The 21,975-nt window shown below is 47.8% G+C and overlaps 1 protein-coding gene across 1 annotated transcript in view; it reads left to right on the forward strand.

Moving 5' to 3' along the window:
• Window positions 1–21,975, forward strand: part of LYST (lysosomal trafficking regulator) — a 457,799-nt gene that overhangs the window by 188,198 nt on the left and 247,626 nt on the right. The window contains exons 14-15 of the mRNA XM_078785068.1: window positions 15,444–15,597; window positions 18,633–18,806. Of these exons, the coding sequence (XP_078641194.1) occupies window positions 15,444–15,597; window positions 18,633–18,806 (328 nt within the window). The remainder of the gene's footprint in view (window positions 1–15,443; window positions 15,598–18,632; window positions 18,807–21,975) is intronic.

The raw sequence follows: 21,975 nt of genomic DNA on the forward strand, positions 1-21,975 counted from the left end.
CCTCGATATGGTCAGCTAAGTTGGGCCAGCAGGGGCACATACACATACACATGCAGCAACTACACCTGGATGCATACATACCCCCAGCCAGTGCGAATGCAGACTACAACAGCAACACCTCCACATCCAGAATCCACAGCACCAAACAAACACGGTGGAACACTCAAACACCCACCTTTCTACCCTTCACCACTCACCAACAAAACACACCAGATCATTCATACACACCCATACACACACATACACACACATACACACACATACACACACATACACACACAACACCAACCAACACACACAACACCAACCATATACCACATATACCACTCAACATATACCACTTACATATACCCTTACAACATATACCACTCAACATACAAAAACACATACTCATGCAAAAATTCAATCATGCAAAAACACACACCCTCACCCACTCACTCATATACACAAAATAAGAAATAATAATAGCAACAAAAAAAACAAAAAAAAACACAACCAACCTACACTGTTCGATGTGCCTCCATAAACTTCCTCCATATCCAAAATGAGCCTTTCAAGGCAACCTGGGCCACCTTGTCACACATCCTCCTTCTTTCTGTCCCACACACTCCCAGCCGAGCAAGAAATGCAGAGAAGGAATTGCCAATATACCCTCTACAACCCACCTCAAATGGCTGACACGAAACTCGCCAACCCTTCTCCCAGCACTCTGCCTCCAGCTCACTGTACTTTCCTCTCTTCCTCTCGTGCACCTCCTCCATGTTCTCTTCCCAAGGTACAGACAATTCCCCTAAGATGACCTGTCTTGTTGCACCTGACCAAATGACAATGTCAGGCCACAACCTCGTGACACAGATCTCCTCTGGGAATACCAATTGTGGCTTTAGGTCTGCCACCACCTGCCAATCACAAGCATCTGACAGCCCTCTTGCTATCCACCTCCTCCTCTTTCCACCTCTTACCACTTGGCCCTCTTTGACAAACCACACCTCTCCCCCATCAGTCTCCTTCTCCACTCTTCTCTCTCTCGACCTCAGCACCTCTTGTTGCACCATCTGCACCACCACCGCCAGCACCTGATCATGTCGCCACCTGTATTGTCCTGCTGCCAATGTTACTGAACATGCACTCAGTGCATGCTGCACCGTTCCCACACCTTCACACAAATAACATCTCTCCTGCAACAACCCCCACAATCTCAAGTTTACTGGTGACGGAAGCACATCATACGTTGCCCGCAACAGGAAATTCAACAATATTGGCTCCATCCTCCAAATCTCTTGCCACTTAAACATCCTCACGCGCACAACTTCCCACTTAGTCCAAGCACCTTGCTGTGCCTGACCGACTGCTTTCACATATCTCCCCTCCTCTCCCTTTCTTCTCAACTCCCTCTCAACCATCTTCCTCCTCTCTTTCACACGTGCCTTTCCCCATCGCTCATGCTTCATCCACCCCAAGCCATGCTTCCCATGCTGTACCATCCCCATTACCTCCTCCTGTTGCAACCGCCCCTCCATCTCATCCACCTCTGCTCTTGCATTCCACTTCCGACTTCCCTTCTTCTCTGGGAGAGCATTCTTTACCATTGCATCACTTGAATCCCGCAACATCATGAACTCCCGCACCCTCACCACCTTAAACTCCTCGGTTAATGATGTCAAGGGAAACTGGAGTTTTCCACCCTGACCATAAAAGGCAATGTTCGTCAAACAGCGTGGCACTCCCAACCACCTCCTCACAAACCCGCTCACCACAACCTCCATCCTCTCCACATGCCCAATCGCAATATCATACATCAATGGCCACAATACTTGTGGCATCAATCCAAACTTCAAACACCATACCTTCAACTTACCTGGCAAACCACATTCATCAATCCTCTTCAAACCTCTCAAAAGCTTGTTTCTGACCTCCTCCACTCTTCCCACATCATTCAACTCCATTGTATACCATCTTCCCAAACCTTCACAGGGGCCTCTACCAATGATGGAAGCACCTCCCCTCACAGCTCATACCTGTGCATGTTATCCACCACTCCTCGTCTCACTACCACACTCCTCGACTTTCTTGCTTTAAATCCCATTCTTGCCCACCGCATCAACCTTTCCAGTCATCCCAGTACCTCCACTGCTGCATCAGCGGACTGTTGGACAATTGTCAGGTCATCCATGAAAGCAAACATTGCTGGCAAACTCTGACCAGGGGCTAGCGCCACTTCTTTCCCATGTCCACTCACCGCACGTATCAACAACTCCATAACCAGCACAAACAAAATAGGGGAGATGGTACATCCCATCGGGATCCCCACTTCCAACTTCTGCCACTCTGTTACATAGGACTGTGTCGCAAACCGCATCCAAAACTGATCATAATATGCCATCAAAAAATCCCTAAATCTCCATGGCACGCAAAAGAAATCCATGGCATACCTGATCAAGGCATGCGGCACTGACCCATATGCATTCTCCAAATCCAGCCATACCACCGCCACATCCTTCCTTTGCCTCTTTGCCTCCTGTAACACTTGCCAGACCATTGCCGAGTGTTCAATGCGTCCTGGTGATTCTGGTATTCCTGCCTTCTGCACAGAACCATCCACAAAACCATTCCCTCTGATAAAGCCTGAGAGCCATACCGCAAAGACACTCATCAATATCTCCCCATCTACATCGAGCAATGATATTGGTCTGAACTGCTCCAGTGTCACAGCCTCCTCCTGCTTTGGAATATAAACTCCTTCCGCCCTAGTCCATTGACTGGGCAACACTCCTTGCCTCCATACCACCTTCAGAGCCTTCCACAGATACTGCCTGATGCCTTCACAACTCTTAAACACCTTGTATGGCACCCCACTTGGTCCTGGAGCCGATGCCGACCGTGCCTTCCTCAAAACTGCCTCAATCTCAGACATCTTTGGCTCTGACAAATCAAATGGAACACCTGGCTCTGTCGGTCTCACCAATCCTTCGATGTCCTCCAACACTTCGTTCCTCCTTGTGTCTGCATACGTGACATGCAGGTGACCTTCCAACTCTTCCTTTGGTACCTTCAGTACACCAAATTGAGACGGCTCCAACGGATCCTTCATAAACTGAAAAGGCTTCTCAAAGAACCTCTTTCTCTTCCTCTGCCTCTCCTTTCTTCGCCTCTTCATCCTTTCCACTCTCTTCAACTTCACCAACCTTATCCTCACCTGCTTCGTCAACACCTCAAGCCCATTCCCCTCCCCTTCCACTGCCCTCTTCCATCTTCCATTCAAACTCCTGAACTCCATTCTCAACTCATGGATCTCCCTCTGCCTCCTGCTCAAACATGCCTCCTTCTCACCCCTCTCTACACACTCTTTCACTCCAAACGTGACACATGCATACTCAAACACAATCTCATTCATCTTTCTCAATCTATCTTCCACCCTTCCTTTCAACCTATGAAGCACCCCACATATCACTCCATCCATTCTCTCCCATACTTCCCTTTCTCCCATACCTGGCCATTTCACTCTCCACCTCACATCCTTTCCCTGCTGAAGTACAACCCCAGGACATACAACACTGTGGCTTGCTACCTGGCTGTTTCTCCCGGCCGTCTTCCATGTTCCCTTTTCAAAGGCACTGCGTTGCTGTACCTCCTCCTCATCCACCTTACACACACAACCCATCCGGCTCTGATGGATATGCAATCCTCTCACTGACTCAAACTCACGTCCACACCCACACTTCTCTCGCTTTTCAAAGGCACTGCGTTGCTGTACCTCCTCCTCACCCACCTTACGCACACAACCCATCCGGCTCTGATGGATATGCAATCCTCTCACAGACTCAAACTCACGTCCACACCCACACTTCTCTCGAACCTGGCCTGCCTCCACATGCACACCATCACCCCATAGACCAACATCTCCCACACGATCACTCCCACACCCTTTCCTGGCGTGATGGATCCTCAACCCTCTGATGGATCCGAACTCACGTCCACACTGACACCTTACCAGACTTGCATTCACAATCCGTTCTCGTTTGTCAATATCAGTATCGGGGTCTTTATCCGTTTTATCTGTCCGTTTGGGCCCATCTTCCGCCCCACCTCTCGGAGAGCCCTTGGGGTGTTCTCTATTTTTCACATAGGAGGTGAAGGTGGTATGGAGGCATATATATATATGGATATACATTATACAGGTATATCTATATATATATGGATATACAGATATATATATATATATATATATATATATATATATATATATATATATATATATATATATATGTATGTATGTATGTATGTATGTATGTATGTATGTATGTATGTATGTATATATATATATATATGTATGTATGTATGTATGTATGTATGTATGTATGTATGTATGTATGTATGTATGTATGTATGTATATATATATATATATATATATATATGTATGTATGTATGTATGTATGTATGTATGTATATATATATATATATATATTGTCGCGTAACCGTGATTAACACCACAGTTACGGATGACCGATTTGCGAGACTTTAACTCCCGAGGCGAACACTCAATGGCGGACTCAAGTTCAACACCAACGCGCGGAATGGCGGGGCGCAGCGAAGGCTCCGCAACCTTATCTATTAAAATCAAACACCCAGGAAAACTGCGTTCAGATATTATGTACAAAAAGTAATATAAGGGTTTATTAGGAAAAGTAAAGCCAGTGAAAAAGCCCGCCGGTAAATCTAATAATTCTAATAAACCTAAATCGGGACGTCCCCACACGACTGACAGCAAACACAAACGAGGGAGATTAATCACGAAAATAACACGTCCCGTCGTTCAAAATATACGCGGAGATCGGGCTTATCTGTCTTTGTCGTCTTGTATTGTTGGTGTCCAGCACCGCTCCTTCCGGCCCGATCGCACACCACGAGGCCCCTCGCTCCAAGCACCACGCGTCCGACGCAGGCCAGCGGCTCCACTTGACCAGGGACAGGAAGGACTCCTTTCAACTCCACTCGACTCGACGCGGGAGTGCTGGCAGCCAAGTGCCAACGAACTGCTCAGTGCCAACTGGGTGTGCTCTCGTGTGTCTCCTGCGACTCCCTACAACCCGAACTGCACTCGAACTGCGACTGGAATGGCGTGTCCTCTCCAACTCTCCACCACCGCTCAACTCTCTGGTGCCTGCCTGCGTCTGCCAGTGCCTGCCACGAACTCAACTCAACTCTTGAAATGGCGTCCGACCGTCGCCTATATTGGTGGCCGATGACGTCACATTGCGCACTCCTCAGCCAATCAAAGCCTCCCGCGACTCCTGACATCTCCCCCGTTACGCGACCCTGCGGTCCTGGCATAACACGTGCCGGCCAGGTTTGTAGGCCTTTGGAGGTGTACACGGTGGCGGCCAATCGTGGCGGTGTTTTTGACCTGGTTTCCTGTCAATTTAATACGAAGTCCTTGTCAGGGAAAGGGGATTATTTAATGTTGCGCTAAGGACCTAACTAATGTTTATGTGGTTTGCAGTGCCATAAAGGACAAAGGTTTGATTACTAGGTGATACTCACAGGGGCGTTACCTTTAATCCCTCACTATTTAACACTCGGACCTCCAGGTAGATCCACAATCATACATCTTACCCCGACAAACGCCTAAACATCAAGAACTTATTACATGTAGAGTCCCTGTCACGACAGCCGAATACCTACCTATTCAGATCTACCTAGCTCTAGATGTTGCATTACCAAATTCATAACACAGCCCCCCCCCCTGGAACCGTAGCTCCTGCAAGGTTCACCGCAGGGCTACCATTCCAGCCTTAACACTTACTGTCACACACTTAATTAACCTATGAAATAAATCAGGAAGGGCTGTGGGAAGTGAGTCGGACTACCTACCTACACTTCCTTAACATGCTGAACCCCTTAACCATCATGCAAGTATGTACATCTTCTTCGTTGTTCCTGTGGAGGGAGGAAACAACAACACACAACACTAACTTAACCACAAAACTTAACCATCTTTCCAAAACTCAAAACTCTAACCTTTGTACATACCCCGGTCTACAGACCGCGTCCCCCGGTGGATGCCACAAGACTCAACCTTACCTGCGGGGCCATCCCCAATGCATCCCACTAAATTTCCACGGGCCCTGTCCAGATGTTACAGGTGAGTGACACGGCTCGGTGGATTTCGCCCACATTCATGCAACACCGACCCCTTAACCACTCATTCTCATTCCATAGGTCATCAAGGCATTTCAAAAATCAACAAAGCACTTATTCCCATACACCCCCTGCAGGACCATGGCATTGATGTCATTCACGTGTGTGTGCATTCCTCAACTAGGCAGCGGGGAGGTACCGCACAAAAAGATGGTGGGGGGCACATCAGGCTGTGGTGCCCGCAGTCCCAAAAACAAGTCAACCGACTTACAAGTTCATTGCCCCCCCCCCCTTTACCTCTTGGCCCCATGACAGCCCAACAGCCCCTTTCCGCCGTTACCTCGCCGGTGAGGGTCTCCACACACACCAGGCTCCTTTGCCTCCTGCTTTCACGCAGCAACACGGGTCACCGGGGGACTTCCTCACCCCGCGGCGCCCAACCAGACCCTCCACCGACGAGCTCCAATTTCCAGTTACCACCGGCTGCCAGGGGTAATTGCCGCAGAGGGGGGCCCGCAGGCATCGCTCCTCAGAGCTTGCTCTGTACCTGCGGACACACACACCTTCCCCACCCATGGTCCCCAAAACACACTTCCTCCCCCGCTGCCATTCAATTCTCCACACAACTCAGCACAATTCAGTACAATTCATAGATGGTGTAAAAGGTGTTACAAGGCTTGCCATGGCCTGCTACATGTGAAATCCCCCCAGTTCACATTTAAACCATCACATCTTCCCAAAAGTACATTTCCAAAAGCACAATTATCATCCCTCATTATCTCCAATAATCATCACACACTCTCCAGGTTCCACTCTCACGACCACATCAAAACACATAACCACAATACAAAAACATACGCCACCCACAAGACACTGTGGCTCCCATTCCATCCCCTCACCGGCCATGTCATCACTCTCACCCGCCTCCCAACTCCAATTTACATGTCCCCAAGTTCCAAAGCAAGTCCTGAAGCCTGGGACAGTACTCCTCAAAACACTCACCTCAAGTGCAGGTAGTTGCAGGTTGGTCAGGTTCAAGAGTGTCATCCACCCATACAATTCCCAAAATTTCACATTGGGCCTACCAAATCCTTCCAAATTTCTCTTTTGTCCCCACTACACTGGCAGGTATGTGGATCCGCTTCCAACGGTGATCATCACTACACAACTACCTGTGGCCACGACAGCTCTGCACCTCTACCGTGCAAGGGTCACCGGGACAAGGTGAGCAGTCAAAACGCCAACATGGCCCATGAGTGTCCATAAGGGTGCGACCCACCATCCATCCTTCGGCCCCCCTGCGAGGAACACAGCTGCAGCAGCCCCAGCTGGCCAATGTGGTGAGCACTTGCTGCCACAACACACACTACCGCACACACAACCTCGGCCCTGGGGGGCACGGTCGCAGTGCGTGGCATCCCTACAGCCACGTCCCCTGCACCTCCCCATCATCCCCCAGTCCGACTACAGAACTGCAGCCCCCCAGTGCTCACCCACACTTGACCACACCAAGGTCCAGTCAACAGCCATGCTCCACCAGGAGACCCACCCAGAAGACATGGTCCACACACCTCGGACACGCACAGCACCACGTTGACCCTCAGGCTACACAACTACATCCCCATCATCCCGCGTCCCAAATATCAGCACAGTTGCCCCCGCAACCAGTTGAAAGCTGTGTCTTGCTACCCTATTAATTTCATCACAGCCTCCAACACTTTGGTCTACACACCTGGATCAATAATGGCGTCACTGTACAGTGTCCACCATGGCATTTCAAAATCCACCCTTAAATTTGCATCTAACCCACAGATTACCCATGCCAACCATTTGTCACATTTCACTCACCTCACCAAAGAAGGATGCTTTGCCATACACATGCCAGCCGAGCATGGCCCATATGCTCGGCGCGTTACACATCTCCCGATTCACATCCCCATGGCTCTCTTCCCAACCCGAGAGTCCATAAATCATAACGGAGCATCTGTGGAAGGTCACTCACACCATCACGTTCCACAGATGCCCCAATGGTTGTCCGGCAGGCTATCTCCATCCCTGTCCATTCGGTTTGACCCGCGTCCATCGACCAACACGGCATGGCAGGTCATCACATGCCAGTTGTCCCAAAGTCTCAGGGAGAGGGTGTCAGGTCGCATGCCCGGGTGATCACTACATCAGGCCCAAGCTGGCCATCTGCGGTGCCACCACCAAAGCGCGACCCACAACACCTCCCCCCAGTGGTCCTCAATATTTGCCATCCCAGGCTTGAGAAACCACCTCGGACCTCCCTGGAGGTCTTAACCCCCACCAGGGTCCGGTGACCCTACCGGCCCGAGCCACCAGCTCGGACGGCGCCCCGACGGACAAGGGACGCCACACTCCACCAGACCCCCCGTGGGACCCAGGTCGTACCTCGACACCCAAGGCTGGACCCCACGTCCAAATCTCGCCATCACAGCCCCCCAGCTGGCCGGCATACCCAAATTTTGAAAGGGGCAACTTTTGCCCGAGGCCATCACCCATGACCTCTCCATGTCCAAATCCCGCAGCCCGGGGACCAATCCCCACCATGGCTGCTCCAAATCAAGTTCCCATTGTAATTTTATTTTAAATTTTATTTTACAAATTTTCATTCCCATTGCCAACCCGCAGCTGCAGGGAACAACCTCTACCACCAGTTGTTCTGCCCCTCCCTGCAGTTGATCCAAATTCCCTACAGGGACCAAATCTCCAGAAGCTCTATCTCCCGATCCTCCAAGATCCAAATCCAGCCCGGAGCCAACACACTCCCCCAACTGGTTGTCCAATTTTGGAGCCTCTGTTTCCAAATAGCAGTGTACAGTGAGCGTCCCCTCGGTCATTCCAACCACCTCCTCGAACCAACTCACCTCTTCCCCCAGACTCCTTTGGGCCTGAACAAGCTCTACCTCCATGGGACTGTCACAGGTCTCCAGCCGCTGGATCAACTCATCCTCATCATTAGAAATCATTCCTGGCCCCGCCAGGCTTTGATCAATATCCCCAATAAATACCCGGTCCGGCTCTATCGCATGGACCCCCAAAAACTCTACCCCCTCTTGCTCCGCACCACCGCCCTGGTGCTGCACAATTCCAAATTCATCCCCCGGTTGGGGTGTTGTGACATCCACACGGTCCCGATAAACAACCAGGCCAGAATGTGGGAAACATTCCCCATTACAACTCTCACATTCCAAATTTCCTTCCCCGCTCACCTGTGGACTCTCCACGTTTACCTGCAGGCATTCCCCCTCTACCTGTACACATTCCCCATCCACCTGTGGCCATTCCCCATCCACCTGTGGACATTCCCCATCCACCTGTGGACCTGCGGTCTCCCCATTTACTTCAATTGCCATTCCCTGTGCAATTCCCAATTTTGCCATTCCCGGCTGCTGTGCCATTTCCCCAATTTTTCCTTCCATACTGTTTTCTAACCCCTCTAACCCATTTTTCACCTCTTTTATCCCGTTGTCTAACCCCTCACCGGTACCCCTCGCTTCGTCCCTCATTACCCCCAATTTTTCACTCCGAGCCCTCGCTTCGTCCCTCCTTGCCCCCAATTTTTCACTCCGAGCCCTCGCTTCGTCCCTCATTACCCCCATTTGGTTCTCCAATCGCTCACTCTGAGCCCTCATGTCTCCCCGAATTTCTGCAAGGTTTCGCTCACCCTCGGCCCTCTGAGCATTTATTAAATTTACTATGGTCTGGAGATCTATCGGGGCCGTCCCAGCGGCGGGGAAAGTTCCAACGCTATCCTCCTTATCCCCCATTTCCGGCTCACTCCCGACGCTGACGGAGGCCTCGCTGCGTACTTCCATCTCGTCAATTTCCGACATCCGCTTTCCGGAAGATTGTTTCCCGCGCGCGTATTTATTTTAATAATTCCAGTAACACAATTTAAATTTGACGAAGACGCGATATCGCGCTCCGTATGCCCAATTGATTACTAAATTTCTCCGCCTCGCCTATAACAATTTTGCGTTCGAACGTCGGGCGCAATGTACGCCCGACCGTGTCGATGTCGCCCCGCGGACAAAAAAATTTGTCCGACCGTGTCGATGTCTCGCCGCGGACAAAAAAATTTGTCCGACGGGTTCAAATCCTACACTCCTGACACCACTTGTCGCGTAACCGTGATTAACACCACAGTTACGGATGACCGATTTGCGAGACTTTAACTCCCGAGGCGAACACTCAATGGCGGACTCAAGTTCAACACCAACGCGCGGAATGGCGGGGCGCAGCGAAGGCTCCGCAACCTTATCTATTAAAATCAAACACCCAGGAAAACTGCGTTCAGATATTATGTACAAAAAGTAATATAAGGGTTTATTAGGAAAAGTAAAGCCAGTGAAAAAGCCCGCCGGTAAATCTAATAATTCTAATAAACCTAAATCGGGACGTCCCCACACGACTGACAGCAAACACAAACGAGGGAGATTAATCACGAAAATAACACGTCCCGTCGTTCAAAATATACGCGGAGATCGGGCTTATCTGTCTTTGTCGTCTTGTATTGTTGGTGTCCAGCACCGCTCCTTCCGGCCCGATCGCACACCACGAGGCCCCTCGCTCCAAGCACCACGCGTCCGACGCAGGCCAGCGGCTCCACTTGACCAGGGACAGGAAGGACTCCTTTCAACTCCACTCGACTCGACGCGGGAGTGCTGGCAGCCAAGTGCCAACGAACTGCTCAGTGCCAACTGGGTGTGCTCTCGTGTGTCTCCTGCGACTCCCTACAACCCGAACTGCACTCGAACTGCGACTGGAATGGCGTGTCCTCTCCAACTCTCCACCACCGCTCAACTCTCTGGTGCCTGCCTGCGTCTGCCAGTGCCTGCCACGAACTCAACTCAACTCTTGAAATGGCGTCCGACCGTCGCCTATATTGGTGGCCGATGACGTCACATTGCGCACTCCTCAGCCAATCAAAGCCTCCCGCGACTCCTGACATCTCCCCCGTTACGCGACCCTGCGGTCCTGGCATAACACGTGCCGGCCAGGTTTGTAGGCCTTTGGAGGTGTACACGGTGGCGGCCAATCGTGGCGGTGTTTTTGACCTGGTTTCCTGTCAATTTAATACGAAGTCCTTGTCAGGGAAAGGGGATTATTTAATGTTGCGCTAAGGACCTAACTAATGTTTATGTGGTTTGCAGTGCCATAAAGGACAAAGGTTTGATTACTAGGTGATACTCACAGGGGCGTTACCTTTAATCCCTCACTATTTAACACTCGGACCTCCAGGTAGATCCACAATCATACATCTTACCCCGACAAACGCCTAAACATCAAGAACTTATTACATGTAGAGTCCCTGTCACGACAGCCGAATACCTACCTATTCAGATCTACCTAGCTCTAGATGTTGCATTACCAAATTCATAACAATATATATATATATTGTTGCGAATATGGAATTTGGCCTCCATATCCGCTTGTAAATATTCCCCTATTTCCCCAATACTCCCCAACTATCCCCAATCCCCCATTCCCTAGTCCCATTGTCTGTAAACAACAATCAGTAGAGCCGACCTTCCCCTTTTTCCCCCATTACATGTCGTGCCCAGGTCCACCGCATCTCACGTAGACAACTTTCGGACATCTTGCTAGTTATTCTTAGTCTATGTCAGTTAAGGACTCGTTTCTATTAATTATGACTCTTCGTTGCACCAGAATGTGATTATATGGCACCAGTAGTGAGTTTAGGACCTTCCCATACCTCCTTCCATCTTCTTCCCCAAACAACAACAACAACAACAACAACTACAGCTACAACAACAACTACAACCACGGCGCGCGGGGGGAGTGTGCGTCCTCCCACCAGCTCGGTTAGCCGCCATGACCATGCGCTCCACGGGGTTACCACGAAGGGGCTGGCTGTCAGCTCCTCGTCAAGGGCGGAGCCTGGTAAACCCCCGCACGCACCCAATGAGAAGCAACGTGCCAATTCCACGAGGCGGAGCTAACGAGCCGAGGGCGTGTCACTCCCCGCCGGATATACGAAGCGACTCACCGGACGTGACGTCAGATGCGCCCCCAGCTTGAAGAAGAGCAAGTCACTACCTCGAGCGCTGTGAGACCTCCCGCATCTCTGGACCGGACCGAGTCGATTCTGTCCCTGAGCCCAGGTGCACCTGGAGCCATCGATCCTGCCTTTCCTAGCCATCAATCCCCGTGTGAGTCAGCCTTTTGTCCCGTTTATCTGTCGTCTGTTGGGGTTAATATAAGATTGTGTCTAAGTGCTTGTCTTTCTATGCTGTACCTCTCGTCCCTGTAATCTGACCTTCCGAACGAATATAATCTCCTCCGGAGGCCTTGAGAACCGTATCCATGGTGTCGTGTCATTTTAATCCCAGCCGTGTGTCTTTTCCTTCATTGACCTAGCGTAGCGCGATTAGTCAACGTTCGGGTATAATCGGGTAACTTGTGCAGACGTGGTCATACCAAACCGCTCGGTAAATAACATCTAAGCCACGTCTGTAACAATATATATATATATATATATATATATATATATATATATATATATATATATATATATATATATATATATATATATATATATATATATATATATATATATATATATATATATATATATTGTTACGGACCGCGGATAAGGATGTTGGTTTGCCGAGCGGATGGCACTGCGGCCGAACAGTTACCCCGACTAACCCGATTCCCGAACGTTGGCCGGATCGCGCCACAGATATTCAATATGGAAAAGACAAAAGCGACACGGATGTGAAGAAGAAGAAGAAGACAAAAAGGTTGGAAATACTACTAAATTTATTCCTACTATATACACGCTCAAAGTAACCAAGGAGAAGGAAAGATAATAAAATAATTTACAGAAGATATTAGAGACACATTGCAACGCTAGCTTACCAACAGTCTTAATTAACCCAGGGACAGAACAAACAAGGACAGACTCACGTGGGGAATGATGATAGGAATGGCAGGAGGTGGATGGCTGGAGGGAGAGGAAGGTCCACGGGTACTGCAGCACGATCGGCGCGTTTAGCAGCCGTCGTTCCTTCGCGGCCCTGCTCAAGAACTGCCGTCAAGGCCCCAAGCTGCTGTGGCTGAAGCTGCTGTTGTTGCTGCTGTGGCTGCTGCTGTTGTTGCTGCTGTGGCTGCTGCTGCTGCTGCTGTGTCTGCTGCTGACAAAAGGATGGAAAGGCAGGAGGTGGATGGCTGGAGGGAGAGGAAGGTCCACGGGTACTGCAGCACGATCGGCGCGTTTAGCAGCCGCCGTTCCTTCGCGGCCCTGCTCATAAACTGCTGTCAAGGCCCCAAGCTGCTGTGGCTACTGCTGTGGCTGCTGCTGCTGCTGTGTGTACGTCGCGTGCTTTTTCCAGGACTTATCTCTCGCTTGGTCCAACCACGCTCGCTTCTTGCGCGCGCGCTTTTATAGCGCCTCAGGCGATCAAGCCACCGGCCTTCAGGACACGCCCATCGGTCAGCTCGCCTCGGCCCTGATTGGTCGGCACGGCCTTCTGGCTCCGCCCTTGATGACGATGGGTGGGCACGCCCTTCTTCCCCGAGCTGAGCACATGTTCAATGGTGGTTTTGGGGCGAAATCAACAACCACAGCTGTAGCAAACCTGGCAAACTGCCCAGTGCAGTTAGCAATGGAGGCTTGGAGGGGATGTAGCTGGCAATTGAGGCTTGGCAATGACGCAGTTGGAAATGGAGGTTTTGGGAATGGGAATGAAGGGGGATCTATCTTATTTCACTTGGTGCAATGGAGTGTCATCTTAATGGAAGACAAGGCCTTACCCTAATACACATAATAAAGATATAACTACCAACAAGGGGGGAAATCTATGATTGGCTATCGTGTATGCTTTATGGAATTAACTACGGGAACGCCCTTTGACCTTTATACAACAGACTGGAGGCAGGAGGGTCCAGAATAAAGCAATAATAATAAAAAACACAATAATAAAAACACAATCATCATATCCACAACAATATATATATATATATATATATATATATATATATATATATATATACATACATACATACACACACACACACACACACACACACACACACACACACACACACACACACACACACACACACACACACACACACACAGTCATGTGAAAAAGTAAGTACACCCCATGAAAAGTTTTGACTTTTTCAACATAGAGCTATTTGATCTTCATTTCAACAATATTGATAGATAAAGGTTAGTCGCGAACTTAAAGAAGTGCTTGCCGAAAACTAAAATTGGCAATCTGACATATTAGAAATATCATTAGCAATCATTAGAAATAGCTTGTTTTGCAGCAATAATAGATTACAATTTCTTCCTTTTAATGTTGAAGGATAACCAGTATGTGTTTGAAAGGATCTAATTTACTTTTCTCACCCATGGCCAACAAACAAATTTTCACAAAATAAAGTAAACACATATATGAGGCTTGAGCGAGTTCAGCAGTTCTGGTCTTGAAGATCGGAGCGCCATCATGCTCTGGTCCCGTTGCAGATCGTATTAAAGCTGATTGTGATGAAATTGATTTTGGTTTCAGGAGTTGCTGGAGAATAGGTATTGGCCGAGCAACATTTGACCCACAATTTGCGTTTGGTGTAAATATATGCACGTACGTGAGTTCCCATGTTTGTAATCGAATCACGTTTTGTATGTTACTTTTGGGCAGCTTTCACAGCTTTGCTGTTGGTTTCTCCGACACCTCCAACACCACTCCCCGCACCCCCATCCACGTTCCCTTTTGCCAAAACAAGAGCCATATTAGCCAAGTGTCGATCACAGGTAGGATTATGCCAATGGACTTACCAGCCAAAAAAAGGTACAGGAAGTCTCATCATGCTGGGCCCTCTTGTTGTGTTGCTGTGATTTCTCTGGATACCATGTTCTTCTTTTTCTTTAATGTGATTTAGTGCAACTTTTCCTTATAAATTCCTTGAGGATCGATGTGCCTTGAGGATATTTTTATTGACAAATCACCTTGAGCTTATCTGTGCAAGTTGCAGGACGTGTGTTATCCCTCAGAATATTTTTTTATACCTTTGCTTGAATGTCCCAAGTTTGACTTTGAATAATTGCTTAATGCGCTCTGATATTCACCTTTAAAATCGTATTGAAAATGTTCAAAAACGTGCTCAGTTACTGCAGACAAGTGCATACCTCATCGAGTCGGATCCCATGTGCAACCTTTCTGTTACCGACAACCCCAAGCTGTTGACCACTTTTTCTAAGTCGCTGGTGTTTGAAGTTTAATTTCTCCTGGTGTTGATGTTCCGACAGAAGGCGAGCGGGTCGTCGTGATCGATTATCCTCTGCCGGTACGGAGTGGAGATCGACTCCCCACCGGTTGTTCTGTCCATCTGATCTCGATTGGCTCTCGCTGTCTAATGCTGCAGGTGTGGGCGGAGCCAGCCTATGGACTGCTAGTTTTCAGGTGAGTTGTAATTTTGATTATGGGAAGATTATGATGATGACGGTGTTTGGGGGATGCGGTGAACCAACTTGTTGACTAGTTTTACCAATTACCCAACACAAACAAATCAGCCAATTGTCAGAGAGCTGCCACGTCTATTTAACAGCAAAGTCTACCATGTGACAATGGATGAAATCATCAGGAAATTGATCGAGGTCTGGTAACCGCCGTGGGAAGCAAGGAGAAATCGACGATGAAGGGCATGAACCCTTCGTCAGAGCAAAAGGGGGGCATTAACCCTTCGCCAGAGCAAAAGGGGGGCATTAACCCTTCGTCAGAGCAAAAGGGGGCATTAACCCTTCGTCAGAGCAAAAGGGGGGCATTAACCCTTCGTCAGAGCAAAAGGGGGGCATTAACCCTTCGCCAGAGCAAAAGGGGGGCATTAACCCTTCGTCAGAGCAAAAGGGGGGCATTAACCCTTCGTCAGAGCAAAAGGGGGGCATTAACCCTTCGTCAGAGCAAAAGGGGGGCATTGACCCTTCGTCAAAGCAAAAGGGGGGCATTAACCCTTCGTCAGAGCAAAAGGGGGGCATTAACCCTTCGTCAGAGCAAAAGGGGGGCATTAACCCTTTGTCAGAGCAAAAGGGGGGCATTAACCCTTCACCAGAGCAAAAGGGGGTCATTAACCCTTCGTCAGGGCAAAAGGGGGGCATTAACCCTTCGTCAGAGCAAAAGGGAGGCATTAACCCTTCGTCAGAGCAAAAGGAGGGCATTAACCCTTCGTCAGAGCAAAAGGGGGGGCATTAACCCTTCGCCAGAGCAAAATGGGGTCATTAACCCTTCGTCAGAGCAAAAGGGGGTCATTAACCCTTCGTCAGGGCAAAAGGGGGGCATTAACCCTTCGTCAGAGCAAAAGGGAGGCATTAACCCTTCGTCAGAGCAAAAGGGGGGCAGTAACCCTTCGTCAGAGCAAAAGGAGGGCATTAACCCTTCGTCAGAGCAAAAGGGGGGGGGCATTAACCCTTCGCCAGAGCAAAATGGGGTCATTAACCCTTCGTCAGAGCAAAAGGGGGGCATTCACCCTTCGTCAGAGCAAAAGGGGGGCATTAACCCTTCGTCAGAGCAAAAGGGGGGCATTAACCCTTCGTCAGAGCAAAAGGGGGCATTAACCCTTCGGTAGAGCAAAAGGGGGGCATTAACACTTCGTCAGAGCAAAAGGGGGCATTAACCCTTCGTCAGAGCAAAAGGGGGCATTAACCCTTCGTCAGAGCAAAAGGGGGCATTAACCCTTCGTCAGAGCAAAAGGGGGCATTAACCCTTCGGCAGAGCAAAAGGGGGGGCATTAACCCTTCGTCAGAGCAAAAGGGGGCATTAACCCTTCGTCAGAGCAACAGGGGGGCATTAACCCTTCGTCAGAGCAACAGGGGGGCATTAACCCTTCGTCAGAGCAAAAGGGGGCATTAACCCTTCGGCAGAGCAAAAGGGGGGCATTAACCCTTCGTCAGAGCAAAAGGGGGGCATTAACCCTTTGTCAGAGCAAAAGGGGGGCATTAACCCTTCGTTGTTGGTTTGTCCTTGCTTCTCAAGGATTTGGGTCCATTTGTCTGTATGTCTGGATGTCTGTCCACATATCATGTGCTAATTTAGGGCAGAAAAATAGCCAGTATTACACGTTATCTTTTTTTAAACGGAGTACCTCGAGACAGAACGTACAATTTAAATGTGAGTCTGTCAATAAAGGATGTACGATTAAGAAAGTCAGTGTGCCTATGAAGTACGTGTAACAAGAACATGAGTGCATCTTTATAAAACGTGCATATGTCTATAAAGTACGTAATGTGACTAAGTCTTTAAATTACATACGATTAGAATGTGAATCTCTCCAATAAAACTGTAAAGGTCTGTTTGTCTCCTGCACGAACAGAGACTTATGTTGTGAATGTGTCGTCTGCACACCACACAAACACCACACAAACACCACACAAACACCACACAAACACCACACAAACACCACACAAACACCACACAAACACCACACAAACAACACACAAACAAACACCACACAAACACCACACAAACAAACACCACACAAACACCACACAAACACCACACAAACACCACACAAACACCACACAAACACCACACAAACAACACACAAACACCACACAAACAACACACAAACACCACACAAACACCACACAAACACCACACAAACAACACACAAACAACACACAAACAACACCACACAAACAAACACCACACAAACAAACACCACACAAACACCACACAAACACCACACAAACAACACACAAACAACACGACACAAACAAACACCACACAAACAAACACCACACAAACACCACACAAACACCACACAAACACCACACAAACACCATACAAACACCACACAAACACCACACAAACACCATACAAACACCACACAAACACCACACAAACACCACACAAACACCATACAAACACCATACAAACACCACACAAACACCACACAAACACCACACAAACACCACACAAACACCATACAAACACCACACAAACACCACACAAACACCACACAAACACCACACAAACACCACACAAAACAAGTCCTGGTGAGAGGGTGTGCATTGTGCAATCTCTGCTCATTCTAGTTACGGATGTTTTTGACAAGTAATGGTGAGTGCAGGACATTGTTCATTCAGAGCAAAGTTTTCGGCCCTTGTGTTTGATCTTGCGCATGCGCACACAATTATTTAATTGATTTCCACTGGCGAGACCCTCTTTGTGAGTGGGGTTTTGTCCTACAATTATATTTTGATTAAAATCAATGTTGTGGTTCTCTGTTGTTGTTTATAATAAAACGTAATTGACAAGCAACAAGTTGCACTTAAAAAAGGTGTTTGTAAACTTATCTTCCCTATTTTGGATTGCCATCTTTTGTTTGTGCAAGAAATCAAAGCCTTAAATCAGGGATCGAGGATGGAGAATTGCGAAGTGGAAACGTACCACGTATGGGAGCGGGGTTCCTGTGACTGCTCGTATCGGTTATGTGGTTACAGGGTCGTGGTCGATCATGGGGATGGAAGAAAGGCCGATCTGTTGGCCCAGGCCGAGTCACGTGAGGGTGTTCTGGCACCCGGCCAATGGCATCACATGGCTCTCAGCTATCGGCAGCGGAACGAGGGCAAACGCAATGCCCGTGGGCGCCTCGCCGTCTGGATCGACGGTCGCAGGTGAGGTGTTCTGTGACGCACTTGTTGCCGTGCCCCTGACGGTAGATACATGGCAAAGCGCTGGCATGCCGACACTTTTTGCGAACGTCTCTTCTCTATTAAAATTTGCCATAATGTAAAAGGATACAAACATTTTTGACAAGAAAACATTTCAATGTGTAAAACCTCTGTTGTGTGTGTTTGCTATAATTTGGTGATATTTAATGCGCATTCCAAAGTGTCTGGAGTGCCTCCTAAAGACGACCACAAAGTGGATACTAACAGTGCCAAGATCCTAGAAGGACCAATCAGGCAGATGGATGACCTCCGCCTTAAAGATAATTAATGAGTCGGTTGGGTTTTTATTGACAGAGTTATAAACAACTAATTTCCCTGCAACTGTTACGGAGTGGAATGGGAATTTGGGGGGCAAGGGGAGGGTGAACGGTCCGGTCCATCGGAACGACCCAGCTATCGCAAGTCTGACCCCATGTGCATTCCACACTCACAGATGCATGAAGCTCACGGTTCGCTCCGGACTCCTATCCCGGAGCATATATTTCTTTATTTATATACAGACTTGGCATTTAATATGGAATATTTTTTTTGTGGGGGTGAACTTACTTTTCAAGATGTCTTCGAACCAAATGTTCATTGGAATTATGTTGAAATTATTCTCCATTTTGTTAGTGTGACCTTTAAAAGAAAGAAAAACCACATTTGACATTTCGAAGCAAATAAATTGATCCTTGAAAGTGATGTAAACTGATATCGAACTCAATTCACGGACAGAACTGTGTTAAACTTCTGTACTTTTTTCCAAGTGGTATCTCTTTATTTTGCACATTAGCCAAATTTTTTTGAAACAAAATCAAACGTTAAATTACGACTGGGATTACGGATATGTAATATGCCATCAAAAAATCCCTAAATCTCCGTGGCACCCAAAATAAATCCATGGCATACCTGATCAAGGCATGCGGCACTGACCCATATGCATTCTTCAAATCCAGCCGTACCACCGCCACATCCTTCCTTTGCCTCTTTGCCTCCTGTAACACTTGCCAGACCATTGCCGAGTGTTCAATGCATCCTGGTGATCCTCGTATTCCTGCCTTCTGCACAGAACCATCCACAAAACCATTCCCTCTAATGAAGCCTGAGAGCAGTGCCCCAAAGACACTCATCAATATCTTCCCATCTACATCGAGCAATGATATTGGTCTATATACAGTCATACCCCGTTTTACGCCATTTCGACCTCCGTCAAATCCGACTTTACGCCACTCTTCTAGAGTAAATTTCAGTTCAGCGAACGTCATTTTGTGCGACTTTATGTCACTCCTACGGATGTGCAAAAAAAATTTTTTCCTTAAAAAGATATTGTAAATAAATAAAATAGTACATAAATTAACAATAAAAGAAGCTAAAAAACAATTTAAAATACAATAAAAAGCACATTAAAAAAATATATAAATGTACGTACAGTATACTGTACGTACGCGCAGCTGCTGGTTCTCATTCAAAACAGAGGTGACGTCCAGTATTCCTTTACTGTGTCTGTGTTGGCCATGGGTCCTAAGAAGGATAATGCTAGTGTTTCCAAGCGTAATGTGGTTACGATGGAAGATAAGTTAAATCTGATTAAAAGGTATGAAAAAGGTGAAAAAGTGTCGGTGATAGCACATAGACCTTATCGCGAATCGGAACCGCAATGCGTCATGGGATCGGGAAGGGGCAATAGCGCCGCCGGTGGTCGCTGTCACTTTGACAGACTGCTTGTTTACATTGACACACTATGTGATCCTTACCACTTTAAACTACTTTTAGGACTTTTTTACTGTGAAAAATTAACTGTGAACTGTGATCAGCTCATGAGCCAGTATTTGCAAGCCAAGGACACCGTCGCAAAACTGAAAGCCGCCATTGCAGTATGTAACAAGAAGCTTACTGTTTCGGACATAGCAAACTGTGATGAACTTGTGAAACTTTATACAGGTTTACCTAGTTATGACCTGTTTAAGTGGTTATTAGCAGAAGTATCTCCTCATGCACAGAACCTTCATTATTATAAGGGGAAATTTTGAATGGAAGACAAGACCTGGGAAATAAACAATACTACAAAACTCGGAGTTAAGCGATCTCAATCTTTACAGGATCAACTACTCATGACACTCATGAAGCTTCGGCTTAATCTTCGCGACGAGGACCTCGCATTTCGCTTTGGGTTAGGACAAAGCACCGTCTCCCAAGTTTTGTTCGCAAGTGTACAGCCAATATAAGTCAAGACCTACTCTCAAGTGCCTTGTTGGTATTACACCTAGCGGAACAATTTCATACATTTCCAAACCTACAGGAGGAAACACGTCGGACAAAAAAATTGTAAAGATGACGAACATTGTAGACAAGTTCCAGCCCGGCGATATTTGTATGGCCGATCGAGGTTTCAACATTCAGGAACTGTTCTTGCATAAGCAGGTTGTTTCTCTTCTCCAATGGGAACCCCCCTTTCCCTCAAATATTTCTTTAAATCGCTGGATTTTAATGCCAAAAAACGCTGAATTTCTTTCACATTAGCCATCTTCCTTTCTGTAAACACAGCGTCGATCGTAGACAGACGCTTCCTCTTCTGGGTTCGTGTTTACCTTTGCCCCCTTTTCGATCCCATCATGCGTTGCGGTGGAGCGCCCTCTGTTGATATTTACCGATTCGCGATAAGGTCTATGCCTTTGGGCTGCCACGGTCGACGATATCGACCATCATTCATGATGGGGAACGTATTCTCGCATACGTCACTGAAAAAGCGCCGCCGGATAAGACTGCTAAAATGTGTGTTTGCGTTCAGAAGAGACGCCATGTTTAAGGTGAATAACATAATCTTATTAATTTTATTTATTATTCTTTACAAATTCATTTATTAATTGTGTTCATTACTCATAAAAAAATATGACTAAAATGTGTTTTTAGTGTTCTTTAAGGTTTAGCGATATGTATATATTGTTACAGACGCGGATTAAAGATGTTATTTTACCGAGCGGTTGGTATTACCGCGTCCGAACAGTTACTCCCCGATTAGAACCCGATCCCGCCCAAACGTTGGCCGGATCGCACCGCAGCTGCTCAATGAGGGAAAAGACTAAAACGACGCAATGCAAAGAGGAAAAGGAATAAAACGAGAAGACGTACAGAC

This window comes from Myxine glutinosa, chromosome 9, assembly GCF_964187855.1.
Source record: "Myxine glutinosa chromosome 9, kmMyxGlut1.1, whole genome shotgun sequence".
In the NCBI taxonomy this organism is placed as follows: Eukaryota; Metazoa; Chordata; class Myxini; order Myxiniformes; family Myxinidae; genus Myxine; species Myxine glutinosa.